Source organism: Macadamia integrifolia, unplaced genomic scaffold (genome assembly GCF_013358625.1).
Source record: "Macadamia integrifolia cultivar HAES 741 unplaced genomic scaffold, SCU_Mint_v3 scaffold1748, whole genome shotgun sequence".
Classification (NCBI taxonomy): Eukaryota; Viridiplantae; Streptophyta; class Magnoliopsida; order Proteales; family Proteaceae; genus Macadamia; species Macadamia integrifolia.
Genome location: NW_024868334.1, coordinates 89,111 through 110,550, shown reverse-complemented (window position 1 = coordinate 110,550; position 21,440 = coordinate 89,111). Strand labels below are relative to the sequence as shown.

At 40.9% G+C, this 21,440-nt stretch overlaps 2 protein-coding genes and 1 pseudogene across 2 annotated transcripts; 2 read left to right on the top strand and 1 right to left on the bottom strand.

The window, feature by feature from the left end:
- The first annotated feature begins 852 nt into the window (after window positions 1-852).
- LOC122064755 lies at window positions 853-1,517 on the top strand (annotated as a pseudogene).
- Window positions 1,391-2,861, top strand: LOC122064753 (senescence-associated carboxylesterase 101-like). The gene is made up of 2 exons (XM_042628512.1): window positions 1,391-1,676; window positions 1,840-2,861. The coding sequence occupies exons 1-2, from the start codon at window positions 1,524-1,526 to the stop codon at window positions 2,638-2,640; spliced, it is 954 nt and encodes a 317-aa protein (XP_042484446.1). The 5' UTR covers window positions 1,391-1,523; the 3' UTR covers window positions 2,641-2,861.
- A 1,425-nt stretch (window positions 2,862-4,286) lies between these two features.
- Window positions 4,287-19,845, bottom strand: LOC122064752 (alpha-mannosidase I MNS5-like). The gene is made up of 15 exons (XM_042628511.1): window positions 19,550-19,845; window positions 19,165-19,207; window positions 19,007-19,072; window positions 18,831-18,892; window positions 18,293-18,392; window positions 17,933-18,115; window positions 8,620-8,668; window positions 8,359-8,538; window positions 8,000-8,120; window positions 7,052-7,133; window positions 6,539-6,624; window positions 6,244-6,344; window positions 5,211-5,352; window positions 4,941-5,091; window positions 4,287-4,576 (listed from the first exon to the last, which is right to left on the bottom strand). The coding sequence occupies exons 1-15, from the start codon at window positions 19,696-19,698 to the stop codon at window positions 4,349-4,351; spliced, it is 1,743 nt and encodes a 580-aa protein (XP_042484445.1). The 5' UTR covers window positions 19,699-19,845; the 3' UTR covers window positions 4,287-4,348.
- Between the last annotated feature and the right edge of the window lie 1,595 nt (window positions 19,846-21,440).

The following is a 21,440-nucleotide window of genomic DNA, read 5'->3' as shown; positions in this document are numbered from 1 at the left end:
TATGGGTTGATCCACACAGATGGAATCCATCATAAAATTGATTATTAGGTGGATTCTATATGTGTGGATCAACTCGTTCAATAAGGACATGATCTGCTATTTGTTGTGCTTAACCTTTTCTTTTTTTATATTTACATGTAATTATATTAAAATAAATCTTGATTTTTGAAGAGTTACTGCTTAGAGGAAAAGAGCGCCCTTTTACGTACTGTACACCGTTAAGAAATCTCTCTCTCTCCTCTCTCTCTCTCTCTCTCTCTCTCGAACTTGCAACGTGTATGTATGAACGTTGAAGTTGCAGCAGCACCACCTGCGCGCGAAACAGAAAGATCGATTTTTAGATTTCTTTTGCGAAAGTAGCTTCTCTGCTACTGAGAGAAGATTGAGCCCCACCAGCCTCGAAGACCTTGACTTTTCCGACATGTTTTTCTCTCGACCAAAGCTTCACAACAAAGCAACCTCTTCGTTATATTTCTCTGCAGTCTCCTCGCAGGTACTGAATCTATTCCTATATATCTATCCATCCACGGTTTAATTCATTCAGCTTCTCCAGTTCCACCAATTTCATCATCACCATCATCATCATCACCATCAATTTCTTCTTCTTGGGTTACATCAGTTATATCGATCCAAGAGGATGAGAGATGAATCAACACAATCAAGAGAAAGTGTAAGTGAAGTTGGATTCTTTGTTTCAGAAAGAGAATTGCAAAATTATGTTTTGTTGCTTTAATCTCATTTTTTTCTCTTTCTGCTGCACAGGTTTAACTGTGGATCTGAATTAGCAGATGTGGTGTTGACTTCTGGTCTTCTCCATCATTCGTCTGCCGCCATTCAAGAACTAAAAGATGATCCCACGAACATAAGAACGATCTCGTCATCGTCATTGTCTTTTTTGCATACAAAATATGCGATGATGATGAAAAGTATCAAATTATAGCTTTTGGCGTCGGAGTTGGAGGATTTTCATCGGAGCTGTCCCCATCTTGGGAACAAAATCCCCCAGAGTTCAAATTCCTTGAGATTAAAAACAATCCATTCTCTATCAACAAAGAGGCCATCACACTCTTCCGCTCCCTCCGTCGAGATGAAAACCTCTTCGAGCTGGTCTGTCTCTCTATCTTTCTCTCTCAATTTGTATCGGATTACAACCCAACGAAACCACTGATTATCACGGGACACTCCATAGGAGGATGGGTTGCGTCTCTGTTCTGTTTATGGCTGCTTGACAACATCAAACAATCAAACCCTAACCTCCCTATGTGCATCACATTCGGATCTCCACTATTTGGTGACGATGGTCTCTACAGAGCCATTCATAGTCGGTCCGGATGGAATTCTCGCTTCCTTCACGTTGTCCCTATGGAGACCTCATCCCTCGTACCTTCCTCTCATCCACCGCTAACAACAACAGTTACAAGCCTTTTGGTACATTCCTTATTTGTTCACCATCGGCCTGTGCTTGTTTCAACGACCCTGTTTCAGTCCTCTCTGTCTTGGTGGCTACTGGTGGGTAGCTTCAGATGCCCAACCTAGATTATGGAAAGCTATTGGAAGATCTTACCAATCAGATGATTGTCTCCAAGGGAGTTTCGCAACTATGGGGGTCGAGAGGCGATACGCTTCGAGCTGGAATAATACTTCAACTGGACGCAATTGGAGTTGAAAGAACCCAGGTAAGGCCTACCTTCATCCATCATTAAGCAATTACTGCTTCAAAGTTCCAAATTCTGTTCTGGGTGATCCCCATTCATTTACTCTGGATGATCACCGAGTTGAAATTAAAAAAAAATGGAATCTTTTTTTCTCATTGACCTTGAATTCTCCTATTCGTTTCAGGAGAACAACGAAGAAGACACCTTGATTACAGACATGGAGAGCCGGGAAAGAAAAAATCACCATTGTCATGTGACGCAAATCTCCAATACTGAAAAGAAACTGAATGAAATGAAGATAAACATGGCCCAACTTGAGTGGTACAAGAAAACCTGCTCGACTGGTATGGGCTATTATGACTGCTTTAAGGGTAAGGCTGACCGAAGGAACATACACATTGTGAAGTATAAGATAGGCCTCACGAAATACTGGGAAGTTGTCAAAGAAGCAGAAACGAAGCCCCAGAAACAAGGGAGTCCCTTGCCAATGCGTCAGCTCAACGCAGGAACAAACTACAGGAGAATGGTCGAACCTCTTGATATTGCCGAGCATTACAAGAAAAATAATACAGATTACCGCACAACAGGAAGGGCCAAGCATTATGAATTGTTGGAGAAATGGTTGGAGGAGCAGGAGAGAGCTGGAGGGAATGAGAGTAACTCGGGGACAAGGGACAAGGCTGTTACTTTAACATGGGATTCTTGCTTCTGTGCAGAAGTGGAGAATGCTTTGATTTGGACCAAATCATTGAAAAATGGAGAAGCTGTGGGGGAACCAGAAGAAGAACCATGTATAGAAAAACTGAATAAATTTGAGGAGTACGTGATGGGCTTGATTGATGGATTGGCCGTGTCTCCAGAGATTTTCTTGAAGGAGAGTACCTTTATGCAATGGTGGAAAGTGTATGAGACAATTCCAGGGCGTAATCGTAGTTCCCGGTTAGCAAACTTCATGGAGAATAAATGTTACCAAAACTATATCTGATTATGTAGAAAGCATTCCACTGTCTCCTATATTATTACCCTTCTCTCCCCTTGCAGAACTTGTATAGAAAATTGATAGCAGTAAAGTATATCTGATTGTATTTTGTTCATTCATCTCCCTCTCCTTCTCCCTTTCTGTGTGCATAAAAATGTATCCTCCCTCTTCTTTTGTTTTATATTATGCAACGATCAACTAAGATAAAAGTGGAGATCAAATTCAAGCTTTTTCTGTCTTCTTATTCTTCTTCTTCCTCTTTGTGTTGTCTTCTTTTCTGGTGTGGTTTTGTATATGGGAATAAGGATTGCACAACACACCAACTTAGCTTTCTTCCCACACTAACTGGTATGAGCTCTTGTCGTCAATTACTAGAGGAAAGAGATGTTTAAGCACCCTCTGCTTTCTCATCTCCCTCCCCCACCCCCTGGTCCCTAGCACACTCCTCCCTGCCAGCTGCCAAAGCCCCCTACCCTGCTGCCACTACTTTTCAGAAATCGTTGGCTGAACACCAGGGGAGAGAGAGAACTGAGTTGCCGTAGTGAGATGCACTTATTCTCACCAAGATGATTTCCAAGTCTGCCAGACCTTCACAAAATAGAATGTGGTTGTTGCAAGCAACCAAACCCGAAGAAGGAGAGGGGGCTGGTGAGCTCTATGCAGGCGTGATAGCAGATTGTGAGGGGGCTGATGAGCTCTGTGGTGAGAAAGAAAAAGAGGGGGACTGTACATGAGAGACGAGAGAGGAAGGGTTGGCCAAGCAGGGGCAATGCTGGACTTACAGTGGGGGGGGGTGGTTGAGATGCAGAGAGGGGAGAGGGGGAGATAAAGGAACCTTGGTGATGCAAGTGTAGGAGGGAGAAGCAGAAGTTGGCAAACAGCGAGAGAGGAGATGCAGCAGTTGCAACGAGCAGTGGTGGATTACAGAATAGAGAGGAAGAGGGAGAGCTGGAGTAGGTAGGGGCAGGAAGCAGGGAAATTGCAGCTCGTGGGAGATTGGGAGATGCAGTGCTACAGCAGTGTTGGATTGAACGGTTTCTACATTTTTTTTTTCAATGGTCAAAAGGGATCGAGTTCTCCATCCGGGAATGTAACGTACACGTGCTCCCTAAGTCTTATCTCTCAACTCCCACAACAGAGGGTAGACATATCAAATGCATTACTTTAGCAGCAATGCATGACAAAACTACTATTACGAGCACTATGCAGCCCTCCTTTCTCCTCTTTCAATATAAAAATAAATAAAATAAATAAATAAAAAAGTAACAGATGGAGCCTCCAAAATAATATAATAATAAATAAAATCTTAGGACTCAAAAGTAAAAGAATTATACAATTTTCCAAAGGGAAGTCCTTAAGTAACCAAGGCCCTGTTTTACATTGCCCTTTTCTTCCCACTCGTCAACTAAGTGTAATGGTAAACACCCCAATCACAACCACCACCCCACCACCCCCCACCCCCCAAAAAAAAAAAAAAAAAAAAAAACCCTTCCTTTCTCTCTTGCGCAGTTATCTTGTGGATCCATGAGGGTTTGCGATTATTCTGTCATAAAAAGAATGCCTTCTTACACTAGATACTCCAGAGGATTAGCAGAAGATCAAATTGTGAACAGCCATAGCCCAGAGTCTTGTGGATCCATGAGGGTTTGCGATTATTCTGTCATAAAAAAAAAATGCCTTCTTACACTAGATACTCCAGGGGATTAGCAGAAGATCAAATTGTGAACAGCCATGGCCCACAGTATCCAGCAATGCTGCATGATCTTTGACTACAAGTAGTTGAGTCTACTCCACATTCCTCATCAGTCCTACACCTGTGGTCTGCCCGAGAATCAGGGACATGGCATGCACTCTCAACCCCATTTCCTCCTCTTGGGATAAGAATATCAGCTGGACAGACTTTCAGTGACATTGCACTCGCATGTTTTCCTTGTTCATCACTCTGCACAAGAAGATCATCCATATGTTTTTCTTTATATTAGATGCTTCTTGTAGAGTATCTGAATGAGTACAGATTGTATCAAACAAAAAGATGAAATGACCAAAAGATTATAGTAACTAACAAACACATCATGTAGCCCTGCTGGTATGCCAGTATGACTTTTTGCCACCTCTATAGCAGCTACTTCATATTCCCATTAGGATATGACATTGTTGCCCTATTAAATGTCCTGATCGAGAAAATTGACCCCCCCCCTTTTTTTTAAAATATTATTGACATGATTCTACTAATACATTAACAAAATTCTTTTAAAACATGGAAAAATGTTCCTACAATATTTGCAAAGAAAGGGTAGGAAGAATACCTTGACGAAAGTCCAGTTAGTTGGCGTATAGATCTCTGGAAGCCTATCATGCCAGTCACTTCTCACTGGCAGAGGGTGACCCTCGGTTGTAAATATGTAGTTTTTATTAACCAAAAATGAATCATCAAAGAGAAGATAGAGATATTTGCACCTATAGAAGACAAAATAATTTGATATGTTATTTCCAAAAGAAAGTACTGTGTTGACCAGGTAACCATTATCATTGAGATTTTTTTTTAGTTGCATGAACTATATGGAATTGCTTCTTACGTTTCAGCAAGAAAGAAGCTATGCTGATGATCCTCCAGTTGCATTGTTGTCACATCCTTAATGCTTGCAAACCCACCAACTACTTTGGTGTAGCTATTAAGAGAGTTCACTATTGATTCACCCACTTCTATGTACCAAGGATCTGAAAGTGTAAAAAAAGTAATCATACATATATGAAAGCATTAAAGTGGCATTAATTATTTACAAACGCATGCCTATTAAACTCAAGGGAAAATTCTACAAGGCAGTAATAAGACCGGCTATGACGTATTGGGCGGAGTGTTAGGCAGTCAAGAAGAGTAATTTAAATAAATTGGGTGTAGCAGAGATGAGGATGTTGAGAGGGATGTGCACCAAGACCAGAAGAGACAGAGTAAGGAATTAATATATTAGAAACGAGTTAGGGGTTGCACCAATCCAGGACAAGCTCCGCAAGAGCTAGTTGAGGTGGTATGACCATGTTCAACGGAGACCTATGGATGCCCCAATAAGGAAGAGTGACCAATTTCAATTACATGGAGCCAGAAGGAGAGGCATGTCCAAAATGACTATTGACAAAGTGGTGAGAAAAGATATGCAGATGGTAGGGCCCGATTCTAGTATGACCGTGGATAGAGGTAAATGGAGGACACGGACCTGTGTAGCAGGCCCTTGTAGGGATGTTCCAGTGATGCTGTTTTGACTACTGCTTTAACTTCTTCTTTTACGTCCTTTTACTTCTTTTTAGTACTTCTATTTATTCTTATGCTTACTATTATCTTAGACCATATTGGATCCATATAGGCAACTCCATCAAGTCGGGATAAGCTTACAGTTGTTGTTGTAAGGAGGTACTAGGCTAGACCTTTTTATTTTTTTTAAAGTGTGTTTTGTACAGCAGAAAAAAGGATTCCGTCTAGAAGACTGTGTTTAGTAAGCCATGTGAAATGCTTTTTCCAAAGCTCACCTAAAAAAAAAAGCTGCTCATTGTTTCCATGAAAGAGTGTTTCACTTAGAGAGAGAGAGAGAGAGAGAGAGCAAATAAGAATCACACCTTTGGTTGCTTGATAAAGGTACAGAGTAGACTCTGCCAATTCAGGCCGCAAAGGATAATATTTCTCTGTAGGATGCAACATTTCAAGGTCTGGCAAGTATCTGTAAAATGTACCATTAGACGAACAATTTGACATCAACATTATAAATGATGATTATAACTGTATAAAAGCAAACAAATTCTAGAAACAGAACAAGAAAAGAATGGAACGTATTTAGTAGCCATAGCAACCTCCAAAAGAAGAAATCGTTATAATATGCCTGAAATGTACATAAAGATTCAACCTCACTCATACCTTTCTGGTAGCACTCCAAACCTCTCCCAGATATGAAAAAATTCCCGATGTGATGAATTAGCAGCTGCAATATCTCCAACAAGAACCTGATTACAATAATTTAAATATCATGAATATAATTTTTAACAGCAAACATATCCAAGAATACAAATGTCATTTAAAAATTAGGGTCACACAATGTAAACAATAGCAGCAGTTATCCCAGTTATCCCAGTAATCCCAATGCTTTAGGCTTTAGGCCTTCTAGTGTTTTAGTATTAATTTATTAATATCATTTTTTTACAATAGTACACAATTTATGATACTATTATAGTAATAAAAAGGAAATAAGAAATCTACTAGAAATTCAATGCTGTTGGAGCAGCCATCATTAATGGTTACATTGCTAAATCAAGTTTGACCACCATTATCCCAGTTATTTTCATTATTCTTAAATTTCACTCAAGACCATTCTAATTGCGTTTTCCAGAAATAACCATGAAAAAAAAAAAAACAGCGTATTCAACAACTTGCCTGTAGGCCAGGCCAGAAAGCCTGAAGGCTAGTAAGTTGCCAATAGGTTGCCTTCCCCGTCCTCATGTCAGCTTCATGATACCTGTAATACAGAATGTGTGTTAAAAGTTACTTTGTCCTTATCCAATTTTTATAGATAATATAACTTTGTAGCAGAAAAGGACCTGTAGTACACACATGGGTACTAACAAAGACAAAGAAATGAGCCTCAAGTAATGGTCAGCGAGGGACTAAACCAATCTGACATGCTTCTTATTAGTTGAATCAAGAAATGCCAACCAACAAATGGGAAACAAGACAGGATCGCCTTATTCCTCAATCAACAAACAGGCTGGGTGAGGCCAGGTTGGAAAATGCCAACAAAACCTGGGCCACTTATATTAATCAGACAAGTGGGGTTTCAGGCTGGTTGGTAGCATAGGATTAAATTTACTACCCTGCATGAAACTTTGAAGATGGCTTTCTTTGAATTCAACATACAATTTCAGCAAAAATACTTAGCGTGCCTAAACCTCTGCTTCTGATGCTTATTTAAATTCAGTAAATGTCGGTTTTTTTTTTTCATAACAATCAGATTTGTAGTTGCCTTTTCCGTCAATAGACCTCCACTATCTAATATGATATAAATATAATATTGCTTCCAATTCCCTTTGAACAGCTTGGTGTCAAGAGAAGTTATATTAAAGCAGAATGTTTCCTTTTTATGTTTATACTTTGCAGCTTTGAAGTTCAGAGTAGATACATATTAAGATCAACTTCCTGGTAAACAAATGTAAGTTGAAATATTCCTTTCTTTCTGTATGCAGTACTCATTTAAAATCGGGACATATAGATAATAATCACCCCCATAACAAGGGGGATAGAGAGGGGAAAAGTGTCATGCACTCATTCAAAAAAATCAAACGAAAGGCATTCACCCAAACTAAAAGAAAATTATTCAGGCCGTACCATGGGCCATGCCGGAAATATTTCTGTACAGCAAGATAAGCAGAGTAGAACATGTCCCAAAACTCATCCTTTCCAAACAGAATATGGGCTTTGATTAGATACTCATAGAATGAATCAACTCCTACAAGAGATCGTAAATAACCAGCATGAGAAACTATGTGATTATAAAAGAAGTAATACTCATTTGAGCAATGCTTTATTTCACAAGACTACGTCTCAAATCTAACAAAAGCTATATAATCAATTATATTTTACAAGTTAATGAAATAAACAAGATTAAAGATTTTCAGGGAAAATCCAATGAACTTCATGGTTAAAACTAGTGCACAAAGCGGACAAAAACGAAAGCAAGAATGTACCAGCTCCAATGCCAGATGAATATTCTATCCATTCCCCAGTTACCACATCCAGTGTTGTGCCTAGGAGATTCAAAGGACTTCGCATGCTCCATAGCTTACGAAGGGCACGCAAAGCTGCAGCTTCATATCGGGGGTCACCAGTTAATCGCGACAATGCTCCCATTTCAAGGATGAGAGAACCTGAATATAGGAACGAAAAATCATCAAACTTCAGGAGTTAGACTACAATTCACAATTGCATCTTAAATATAAGCTCCTCACCACACCCAGATGTGCTTGTCTCAGTTGTCTCATTCTCCATCACTCCATACTGTTCATCACAGAATTTTGTATTTATGCAGATTCAAAATATTCTTCTTATAAGCAAAACAGAAAATATTTATGTTTTCCCAGATTGCAAAAATTAGTGATGTAGGGGGTTCATAGGTGACTAGGTCTCCTACAAGATTAACTAACTAGGTAGGGTTAACTCAAGGGACTTGGATAGATAGAACAAAAGAAACTCAGCAAACAAGATTAAGCATGCAAAATAGAATGAGACTAATAAACAAAGTAGCAAAACGCAATAATAATCTAGGCGAAAAAACACATAAACTCTTACTTAAGCTTCAAGTGGGGACATGGGGAAGGGAACAAACGTCATACGAATGTTAGGTTCAGCACAAATCAATCCAAACACCAAATAGGATATGCAAACAATCAATGTCCTCTAGCAGCCAACTAAAATAGAAAAATCAGCAAAGGTTTTGGAAACATAATAGTGACGAAACATCTTAAAACAATGGGTAAAAATAGACATAAGCAAAATGGCATAGGTTGGTTTCAATGTTAATGGGCTGCAACATGTAACAGGGATATATGGAGGTGGGAGGGGTTCAGTTTAATTAGTTACCTGGTTGCTGTCCTGGTCTGAGGAGTAAAGAAGAAGTCGAAGTCCTCCAAAATAAAGAGTTGCAGTCCAACCTTGGTTGATGAAGAAAATCCAGCTTGTTGTGTAGTGATTGTTGCTGATGGAGCTTGTGTGGGTGATGGAGCTTTCAACAGCTCACGAATTGTGGATACAGCAGGAGCAGTAACCCAGAGACAGAGGATGAGAGAGAGAGAGCCATGAGAGAGAGAGGAGGCGTGAAACAGAGGGAGACCGAGAGAGAGAGATGAGAAGAGGGAGAGGGGAGAGAGAGAAATCGTGGTGGGGGGGGTTTGGGGGCTGTTTTGCCTTCAATATTCTTCATTCATTAATTCTCATTGTGGCCAATGGCCTTACATAAATAATAGGATAATTACTAAAAAGAAAAAGGTTAATCTAGGAACATAATCTCATAAATAAAGAAGCTTCCTAAAAAAAACAAATAGGAATGTTATTTAGTTTCCTACTTAACTCAATGATCTAAATAAACAAAATCCTAGGAAATAAAACTACTAACATATCAGATTTGGTGGGGGCCACACAATCTTGGCAAAATCCTAGGAATTAAAATTACATATGAAGGAGAGGACTTGATCCAGCGCTGGGAAGGCTGGACCGAGCCTTCCTTTTCTTTCTTTTTTTCTTCCTCCTAATCCTCCAACCACAAAGAAGGTTGGGTCTTCTTCTTCCTTCTGCTGCACGTCTTGATGTCCCTATCAACTCTCCCCGGCTTGGAAGAATTCACCTCCGGTGAATTAAAACTCATGTAATACTTAAGTAGGTCTGGGTTGAGTTGTTGGACTTCTTGCATTGTGATCCAGGTGTTGTCAATTTCCGGACGTCCATGCCACTTGACCAAGAACTCTCTAGAACTTCCAGTGTGTGTGGACACAATCCTTTCATCAAGGATTTCCTCAACTTCTTCAGTTCTTCTCGTGACCTTAGGCACAGGTGGTAATGAGGTGGGGGGAAGTGGTTGGCTTGGCTTAGAAGTCTCATCAATGTTGAAAGGGAAGTCTTCAAGGTCATTAGGATAGAAAGGGGTAAAGGGAGAGGTACCATGGTATGGGACTAGGTCTTCAACATTAAAAATATTGCTGATCTCCATGCTAGCTGGCAGATCAAGAACATACGCATTGACACCTATCCTCTTGAGTACCTTAAACGGACCTGTGCTACGAGCATGTAGCTTGCTCGCTTTTTCCCTAACAAAACGTTGCGGTTTGATTCTTACCATCACCATATCGCCCTCTTGAAACTCTTATAACCTTCTGTGCAAATCTGCCTTCGATTTGTATTGCTCATTGCTCAGTGCTATTTGTCTCCTTATACCTGCATGCAAATCATGTATGTGTTGAGCAAAAGATTCGGCTGACTGGGAGGTCCTAGAACTAGACACGACTGGGATAAGGTCTATGGGTGCCCGAGGCTGGTATCCTGAACAGATCTCAAAGGGGGACAGACCAGTGGTACGGTTCTTAGAACTATTATATGCAGACTCAGCCTAGCTAAGGACTCGATCCCAACTGGTAAGGTGTTCTCCTATGAGGCAACGCAATAAATTCCCTAAGCTCCTATTGACAACCTCGGTCTGGCCATCGGTCTGCGGGTGGAAAGCGAAGGAGAAACAAAGCTTCGTGCCCATCATCGGCCATAGGGTCCTCCAAAAATGACTAGTGAACTTAACATCCCTATCGGACAATATAGTGAGGGGTAACCCATGGTACTTGACAACCTCATTAAAGAAAAGTTTGGCCACTATGGATGCATCGGAGGTCTTAGAGCATGGGATGAAATGGGCCATCTTCGAAAAGCAATCAACAACCACATAAACAGAATCATGGTCTCTCGAAGTTCTTGGTAGACCAAGCACAAAGTCCATGCTAAGGTCCTGCCAAGGGGAATGGGGAACGGGTAGGGGAGTGTACAAACCCGTGTTTTGCTTTTGTTGTTTGGCGGTCTGGCATGTCCTGCACTGACTCACAACTCTAGCAACATCCCTCTTCAGTCCTGGCCAAAAGTATCGGTCCTCAACAAGGATGATGGTCTTATCGCGACCGAAGTGGCCAGCGACTCCCCCAGCATACAATTCCTAGATCAGGAAATCTCGGAGTGAAGTCCTAGGAATGCACAACTTGCTTCCTTTAAAAAGAAAGCCCTCCCTAAGTAGGTAGTCCGAGCGGTTGACTGGGTGGCCTTCACTCAAGGAAGTAAACGGCTCACTAAAATCAGGACAGGTGGGGTATTGGTCCTTGACTCGCTCGAACCCTACAACCTCTACACTCATTGCCTGGAGTAGCACACTAGCCTGACTCCTAGCATTGGTGTGAATGAGGAATATGTTCACTCGGCTTAGTGCATCCACAACAATATTCTCGACACCAGATCTATGCTTGAGTACAAAAGTGTACTCTTGGAGAAACTCAACCCACTTGGCATACCTCTGGTTAAGTTTCTTTTGGGCACTCAGGTATCTCAGAGCTTGGTGGTCAGAGAATAGCACGAATTCTTGCGGTAAAAGGTAATGCCGCCAATAGCGCAATGATTGGACAACCGCATAGAATTCCTTGTCGTATGTGGAATACGTTGCCTAGCTTCATTAAGCTTTCACTAAAATGGGCAATAGGGTGGCCCTCTTGTCCTAGGACACCACCTATCCCAATACCAGATGCATCACAATTCACTTCAAAGACCTTAGAGAAATCTGGGAGGCGCAGGACTGGAGCTTCAGTCATAAGCTTTTTAATCTCATTAAAGGCCTTCGTAGCACTTTTAGTCCATTGAAACTCCTTTTTCATGCAATCGATGATAAGAGACATAATGGAGCTAAACCGGTAGATGAATCTTCTGTAGAAAGTTGCTAAACCATGAAAGCTTCGTACCTCATGAATGTTAGTTGGCTCAGGCCACTCTACAATCGCTCTCACTTTCTCAGGGTCAGCAGATACACCCTGAGCTGACACAACAAATCCCAGGAAGATGACTTGATCACTCTTGAAGGTGCACTTCTTGAGGTTGACATAAAGTTTCTCTTGTAAGAACACATGAAAAACCTTCTGTAAGTGATCCAAGTGGGAAGACGGGGTCTTACTATAGATGAAGATGTCATCAAAGTAAACCACAGGGAACTTGCCAATGAATAGTTGAAGCACTTGATTCATTATCCTCATGAAGGTGCTAGGTGCATTTGACAAGCCAAAAGGCATGACTAACCACTCAAAGAGGCTATCCTTCGTCTTGAAGGTTGTCTTCCACTCATCTCCAGGCCTAACCCTAATCTGGTGGTACCCGCTCTTGAGATCAATCTTCGAAAAGATCAAAGAGTTGGCCATCATATCCAACATGTCATCAAGCCTAGGGATAGGGAACCTATACTTGATGGTGATCTTATTGATGGCCCTACTATCAACACACATACGCCAGGTGCCATCTTTCTTTGGCGTGAGCAAGGCAGGTACAGCACACGGGCTAAGGCTTTCCCTAATGAATCCCTTCTGCAACAATTCATCCACTTGCCGTTTGAGTTCGGCGTGTTCTTTGGGATTCATTCGGTAATGGGATAAGTTCAGGAGAGAGGATCCTGGAACTAAGTCAATAGCGTGCTGGATGTCACACATAGGCGGTAACTCATCAGGTAGTTCCTCAGGGAATAACCTCTCGAATTTCCTCAACAAGGGTTGCACTTCTCTAGGAGCCTCAGTGAATAAGCATGACCTATCGGTATTACTCTGTACGGCAACTAGAGCATAAATCACCCCTGACTCGTGACACTCTCCTTCAAATTGTTGTTGATTTAAAATGTTGAGTGTTTTGGTGGGGGCGTGTTTGGATGTACTTCCCTTGTGTTCTGGAACCCTAACTTCCCTAGGGGGACTGGGTGTCAGTCTGATCTTCTTCCCTTTGAACTCAAAGACATAGGTGTTAGACTTCCCGTAATTGGTGACATCCCGGTCATATAACCAGGGCCTACCTAGAATGATGTGGGCAACATCCATCTCTAGGACATCACACCACACTCGATCCTCATATCCTGCAAAGTGTAGGGGGACTAGACACCTCAGATTTATGGGAATGGTGGACTGATCAACCCAGGCAACCTTGTAAGGTTTGGGGTGGGGTTCAGGTTTGAGGCCCATTCGAGCAACAGCGCTCTTGGTGACCACATTCATGCAACTCCCGCTGTCTATGACGATGCGGCAGTTCTTGCCCTGATGACATGTGTAGGTGATGAAAATATTAGTTCGTCGTCAATCGTCGCTATTCTTAGGTTGTGAGACCATGCAACGCACAATGCCGAGCTTGAGGTCACCGGCCTCCTCGGTGTCCTCATCAAATATGGTCTCATCTGGTCTATTGTCCTCATACTCATAGTCCTGAAAACCCTCTTGGTCACTTTCCTCAGGGGTTTGCTCTCCTACATAAAGATTCCTATTGGGATACTCTCTGGAGAAGTGACCAGACCCACGACACTTGAAGCACTGTTGTTGTCCACTACTCTTGGGCGCTTCTCCCAAAATTCCTTTACCCTTGTTGTCAAATTGAAGCTGTGGTGCAGCAGGGGATTTTGGGAATCCAGTTGAGCCTTGGGGTGGTTTTCTAAATTGGGACTCCCCAGCTTGGAAGTTCTTCCTCTGAGAATAAGTTTTCATGGAGGATTTCATTTCAAGGGCTATCCTGAAGGCCTGTGGAACATCTCGCACCAGGTGGGGTGCCATACGAGACTGAATTTCGGAGTTGAGCCCGATAAGGAATCTGGATAGTGTCTGCTCAACATCCTCCCTAGTACGGCTTCTAATTTTTAATTCATTGAACTTGTTCATGTACTCGGTCACAGTCAACTTCCCTTGCTTCAGGGTATTCATTTCATTCAACAACTGGAGCCTATAAGTGATAGGCAAAAATTCCCTTTTGAGTCGCTTTTGCATCTCTACCCAGGTGGTGATTGGATCAAGTCCTAGGTGGTCCTCCTGGTACTCTAGGTCTGTCTAGAAGTCCTGGGCAGCTCCAATAAGCTTGAACTTAGCAAATCGGTAGCGGACTTCCTCTGGCATATCATAGAAATCGAAGTACCTATCCATCTGCTTGATCCAATCCAGAAGGATCCTAGCATCAATCTGACCATCGTAGGTAGGGGCATCTACCTTAATCATCCGTCTGACATCAAAGCCCCTATCATGGTGCTCATAGCCCTCATCATCTCCATATTGGGTTTGGCGTCTTGGCGGTGGGCCTCGACCCCTACCCTGATCCCTACCACGCCTTAGGCCTTGGAAGTTATCCCCTATCTGGTTATAACAATCAGTCTGGTTATTTCGTTTACTTCCTCAGGGTTAGGGCCTCTGCCCCTAGGTTCAGTGCCAGTTGTGTTACGGCCTTGCCATCCATCAGGATTTTGGGCACTTGTCTCGAGGGCAGCCAACTTATCGGTAAGGGCTTGGAGATGGATAGCTTGTGTCTCTTGTATGGCTTGAACGGCTTTCATGAATTCAGCCAGTTGCTCAGACTGGGTGGAGGTGCTAAGGGGGTCAGACATATCCTGGTATGCTCTACCACTACGAGTGGACATAAAGAGATGGGCAGCCAAAGGTACGGTTGCCACCAAAGACTCAAGGTCTACTCAGAGTCTCCAATTGAGACAGGTAGTTAGCCCTCTTAATCTTGAGGTCAGAAATCTCCCTCTCAAGTATATGCTTTTGGAGGGAATAACGTCCAATGCTATTCGGTCCCGCTAACTTAAGAAAGAAAAGGGTGTCCTCTAATCTATGGTATCGCTGTCTTAGCTCAGACTCGACCACGAACAAATGGTGACGGAGACTAGACCTCAAAAGGTAAGACATGCAAACAAGGGACAGCAGTACCTAATTACCCTAAACCTAGACAAAACCATGCTCTGATACCAAGATGATGTAGGGGGTTCCTAGGTGAATAGGTCTCCTACAAGATTAACTAACTAGGTAGGGTTAACTCAAGGGACTTGGGTAGATAGGACAAAAGAAACTCAGCAAACAAGATTAAGCATGCAAAATAGAATGAGACTAATAAACAAAGTAGCAAAAAACAATAATAATCTAGGCAGAAAAACACATAAACTCTTACTTAAGCTTTAAGTGGGGACATGGGGAGGGGAACAAACGTCATACGAATGTTAGGTTCAGCACAAATCAATCCAAACACCAAATAAGATATGAAAACAATCAATGTCCTATAGCAGCCAACCAAAATAGAAAAATCAACAAAGGTTTTGGAAACATAACAGTGACGAAACGTCTTAAAACAATGGGTAAAAATAGACATAAACAAAAGGGCATAGGTTGGTTTCAATGTTAATGGGCTGCAACATGTAACAGGGATATATAGAGGTGGGAGGGGTTTAGTTTAATTAGTTACCTGGTTGCTGTCCTGGTCTGAGGAGTAAAGAAGAAGTCGAAGTCCTCCAAAATAAAGAGTTGCAGTCCAACCTTGGTTGATGAAGAAAATCCAGCTTGCTGTGTAGTGATTGTTGCCGATGGAGCTTGTGTGGGTGATGGAGCTTTCAACAGCTCACGAATTGTGGATACAGCAGGAGCAGTAACCGAGAGACAGAGGACGAGAGAGAGAGAGCCATGAGAGAGAGAGGAGGTGTGAAACAGAGGGAGACCGAGAGTGAGAGATGAGAAGAGGGAGAGGGGAGAGAAAGAGCAATCGTGGGGGGGTGTTTGGGGGCTGTTTTGCCTTTAATATTCTTCATTCATTAATTCTCATTGTGGCCGATGGCCTTACATAAATAATAGGATAATTACTAAAAAGAAAAAGGCTAATCTAAGAACATAATCTCATAAATAAAGAAGCTTCCTAAAAAAAACAAATAGGAATGTTATTTAGTTTCCTACTTAACTCAATGACCTAAATAAACAAAATCCTAGGAAATAAAACTACTAACATATCAGATTTGGTGGGGGCCACACAATCTTGGGAAAATCCTAGGAATTAAAATTACATATCAGATTTGGTGGGGGCCACACAATCTTGGCAAAGAAAGGACGGAGAGGACTCGATCCAGCGCTGGGAAGGCTGGACCGAGCCTTCCTTTTCTTTCTTTTTTTCTTCCTCCTTCTAATCCTCTAACCACAAAGAAGGTTGGGTCTTCTTCTTCCTTCGACTGTACGTCTTGATGTCCCCATCAACTAGTCTGTATGAAAGCCTTATGTAAGAGAACCTCGCAGGATAAAGTGTAAATTCAAGCAAAATTACCGCCGATACACGTATGCTTTAGTGCTTTTAGATAGCAAATGTATTGGCAGTGCTATCAGTAGAAGCTTGATCACTAATTGCTGATCTAGGGCTTTCACCATATCAGCTTCTTGTGTTTCCATCTAATAAGCTTACATGGCGAGTTAGTATCATTTGTTGACATTCTGAAAATGGCATATGCTAGCGCTGCATCGTAACAGTCCTTCACTAAGATAAGTGGGCAATAAAGCACCATATTGCTACTTATCCTTGACTTACCTTCTATGCACTTACTGATGCAAAATTTCACTTAGAAGAAGAGCCTGTTGTTTTGGATTTGGTTCAGTGTTCTGGGTCAACATGTACCTATGGTAGCAGCATCTCGGCCAATTTTAGGGTTCACAGCATTAGATGAGGTTATAAATATATGTACAGGGTTAGGCCCTCCCATATGTTATGAGGGAATGAAAATGGATTTTGCCCAATTTGGTTCTCAGGTGATTCAGTTCTAGCCCCTACTGTGGTGATTCAGTAGGTTCGATTGGTGGTGATTCCAATGAAGACATATCCCTCTTTTATTTACTTCCTCTTCTTCCATAGAATCAGGTTAGTAATCTGCATTCTTTCATCCCTGTGCTTACCAGTTCTATTTTGCTCTACTGTTTTAACTCTTATTCTGCCAACTGGTTTTCTGTTTGGGTTCTTCCTTCAGTTACAGTTATCTGATCTCAGGTTTTATTGAGTTCCTCTGTTCTGTTCCATACCAACAAGTGCAGAAGGTGACCTGCTATTCCGGTCCTTAAAATGTCAGGTTTTTGGACCTTCTTCTTATCTGGGGTTGCCAGTTCCTACTTGCTGCTTCGCTGTTATTAATTGTTGGGTGTCATATTCTTCACTTGCTATCCTGATTTCCTGTTACTGCTTCTATTTCCATTTAGTTATCAATTATGTTCCAGCATCACTTTCTAGTTATGGTTGTTATTTCCTGCAACTTTCTAATTCTAAACTCTTGTTGCTAATTCTGGACTTTCCCAATAGTTTCTAATTTCTGGTTGGAGTTTGTTTTTTCTGTTCTCTACTATTTCTGATTCGGGACCTTCCAAATCTGATTTCTAATGCCGGTAACTACTAAATCTGAGTCACTATTTTGGGGGAGTCACTGTTTTGGTAGTTGCCAATTTTGGGTTCTACTTTGAGTTCCTAACTCCTGTGGATCTAGAATCTTCCTAAGGTTAATAAGTATAACTCTTTGGTGACCTAGATTCCCACCACTTATTTCTATCATGTACAGCCCCATCTATTTCACAAACACCCCCCAGGCCTGCCCACATACACACACACACACACAGATGCACACACACTACAGGTATCCATTCATACTTGAGAAGCATCAACATTAAAGAATAGACTTGCAAAAGGAAACAGTCTCCATGAGCTATAGTATGATCATTCAAGTACCTTAAGATTAATCCATGCATATGGCAATCCAGTGGGGGTACCAAAAGCACGTAGGAAACGTCTCCCCAGATCTTCAGCCAGACTAAGTAGCTGGTTCTTGTAAATTCCTTGGTCCAACCCATTTGTAGGATCAGTTGCAAGGATATGAGCAGAAACAAGCCCTCCAAGCACTCTTATGTTGCACTAGAAAGTTCCAAGCAAGATGAAAAGAGCACCATTAGGACACTTCATATTTGGCTTTCTTTCATCAGGAATACCCTGTTTAACTGACAATCATGATTAGACAGTATTGCAGTTTCCATTTTTACTCAGCTCCAGGATGAACAATGTCATATTAGTATGAAGCTTTCCAAGAAATACCTCAAACAGATTTATCCTTGCATCAACATCAAAGGTAAGATTTTCAGAAAGCCAAAGAACTGCCTTTTTGAATTCTGTGTAGTTACCCAGCACAAGAAGACTGCAAAAAAAATAGAAATTATTAGAAAAAAATAAGAGTATAAATTGTGTATCAAAACAATGATTTAACATAACTTTATTACAAAATCATAGAAAAATTCAGAAATTACTAAAGTACATCAGGTTGTGATCATAGTCATTGTTAAACTGAAGCTGGTTACACAAATTGATACTATTACCAAGATGTTTTGGTACCCCCCACCCCCCAAAAAAAAATTCATATACACATCGGGTTTTTTCTTCCTCTTTTTTATTTTCTTTTTTTTGGTGGGGCAGGAGGTGGGGTTGTGATTTATCACATGGTTCAAGTGAACATTGTCACCATTTGAGGCACAGGCTCAACCCAATGTGCTCAGAAGAAACTAACCAAGCAAATGAGACCCACACAAAAATACTCAGGACCTAAATAATCAACTCTCTCACTGCAAATATACTATACCTGGACAATGACTCAATAAGTGTCAATGCTGATCCATTGTAGTGTTGTGGTAGATGTTCAAGCTGGAAATCAAACAAAAATATGAATGAGTGGAAAGGCTTTGTAATTTTTAAACATCACATGAATGAGAACAGTTGCACAGTAAACAGTAAATTTAAAAAATAAGTAATCCTCACCTTCAAATTCCCAAGCTCGCTAAGGGAGTCAGTAAAAGTCTTGGTAAGAGGTTTTAGCTCATCATGCTTAAGAACAACAGAATACACAGTCAATAGCTTGTATACAAAACGAAAAATTACTAAACTTCAATAGTAGTAACTCTGGGGTTCAGACTTACAGGAAACGCATGAGTCATGTAGTTGTTATATGCATGATAAAACCTGAAGATGAAGTAAAACAACCCTGTAACTTGGATGATTTAAACAGACAGATATAGAGTTTAAACAAGACAAGGTATGCTTTCAACAAAGTTTAGGTCCCAAAGCATTGAATTTTTATGCTATAAATGTGAAATTTTCTTGGAATTGGCCATAATGGTCTGTGTAGCCTCTTCTTATAGACATTTGGAGTTTCACAAATAAGGAAGAGGGAAAGCATTTCCAACAAATGAAACATCGAAAACCCATAAACAACAGAACTGAACCCAGAAGATGGAGAAACCATAGAAATCGTTATATTCAATCTGGAGAAGCAAAAGAGTAAAAGCTAGGTGATTCACTTACATTTTCCGGACCTTCTCTCTCATATATATTTTCTTTGCAGCTCCACGGAGCTCGGTCCCAGACTTGGCTGGGCTGAAAATGGTGAGAGAAACCACGAGAAAGAGAAGAACCCATCTCCAGAGATTGATTCTAGATTCGCGGGCTAGCATGTTTTCGATTAATTCGAAGGCGACGGAAAGATGAGATCCGATTCTCTCGCTTCCGTGGGGCGAGAAGCTTGAAGAAGAGTCGATTTTTCACATTATATACGATGACCACAATGCCCTCGAGAATCCCACACAGTCCCGTACTCCCGTTCGAGATTTCCAAGTCATTTTTAGTAATAAGTATCTTTTAACGGTAAGAAAGTTATTAGTCATAAACTCATAATCGATCACTCATTAAAAAAAAAAATTAAAATGAAAAATAGATGGTCAATTAAATCGCCATTGTATTAATAAATCTAAACTCTAATGTAAAATAAATAAAAAATCACGTTTAAAATACATTTACAATGGAAATGCTGACCATTTGTCTTTTTTCCAGTATCTTTGGGAAATAAATAACAAAACATGTCTTAGATGGTAAGATGTTCCTGATCACAGCCAATGGAAGAGAGGCAATGGCTCCATTTTGTACAACAATAGGAGAATGAAGAGAGATGTAGAGGAAATTCAGGAATGCTGGTGTGCACAACATTTTTTTTTTTTGGGTAGAATAGAGACAAAATTGTTCAATCAGGATGATTGCTTTTTTTTTTTTTTTTTATTATTATTATTATTATTATTATTATTATTATTATTATTATTATTTTGGGTTGGGTGGAGGGGGGAGTGGGGAATTGGGTTCTAGTTGAATTATCACCAAGAGAACAATCATTTTTCCAAGTCCAGAAAAAATGTCCACTTAGTTTCCGCTACATTGCAACTCATCTAAAGTTTGTGGTTTTGTTGGTCCTACGGGTCAGGGTCAAATTCAAACCAATGAGCTAAAGTCAAAATTGGTTAGGGGGAGCATGATGCGCTTCCTAAAGCATGATGGAGAAAAGAGAAAAAGGCCAACAAGGGTTGAGGGATGAGAAACTTTTCTTCAAAATATCAAAAATTTTGTTTGTTGTTTGTTTTCCCACCTCATTCATTTTCATAATCAGAGTTTGAATGAGGTCTTCCTACAAGAACTATATCATATGGTGTCTGATCTATACTTGGAATCCACTCAATATGAAAATTAGTCATTAGAAGAGAGAGATTGAGTGAATTCCATGTATGAATTAGGCATAATATGAGAAAAATTCTCGTACAAGAACTCGATTCACTCTCAAAATCCTACCAAAATTGAAAGGGCTTTATGGAAAAGTTATTGTGTGTCTATCTCTCTCCGCCTATATCCTCTTTTTCCCATAGAATTCTACCTCATTTCATTTTCCTTTCATTCCCATAGAGGCGGACCCCATAAAAATTATATATTCCATTACTTCATTTCCTTTTCTTGTCAACTTAATCCACAATATGTGGAATCCAGTTCACCAGTTTTCCACCCTTTTTTATGCGTCAAACAAATGGGGCCTAAGAAAGAAAGGGAGAGGGAAAGCCAATCCGACCGAGTATAGGAGAAGGGGATGGCAGACAAAAAAAAAAGTTTGATTTTTTTAATACTTCCATCATTTCCATGGATGATGTTCCCTCTCCCCTGAAATGAAGCATCCTACGTGTGGAAGCATCAATTAAGGTGGAATTCCGTCTTGCATGAGGGGGTCATTTTGAAATAAAAGGAAACTTGGTTGTTGCCTCGGTTGCAGCTACTTGGCTGCAGCAATGAAATGGAATAATTCACCTTCCCCCTTGGGTTCACAAATACCTTCCTAGATTTAGTATTTCAGAAACACCCCCTCTAGATTCCATTTTATTGTTTG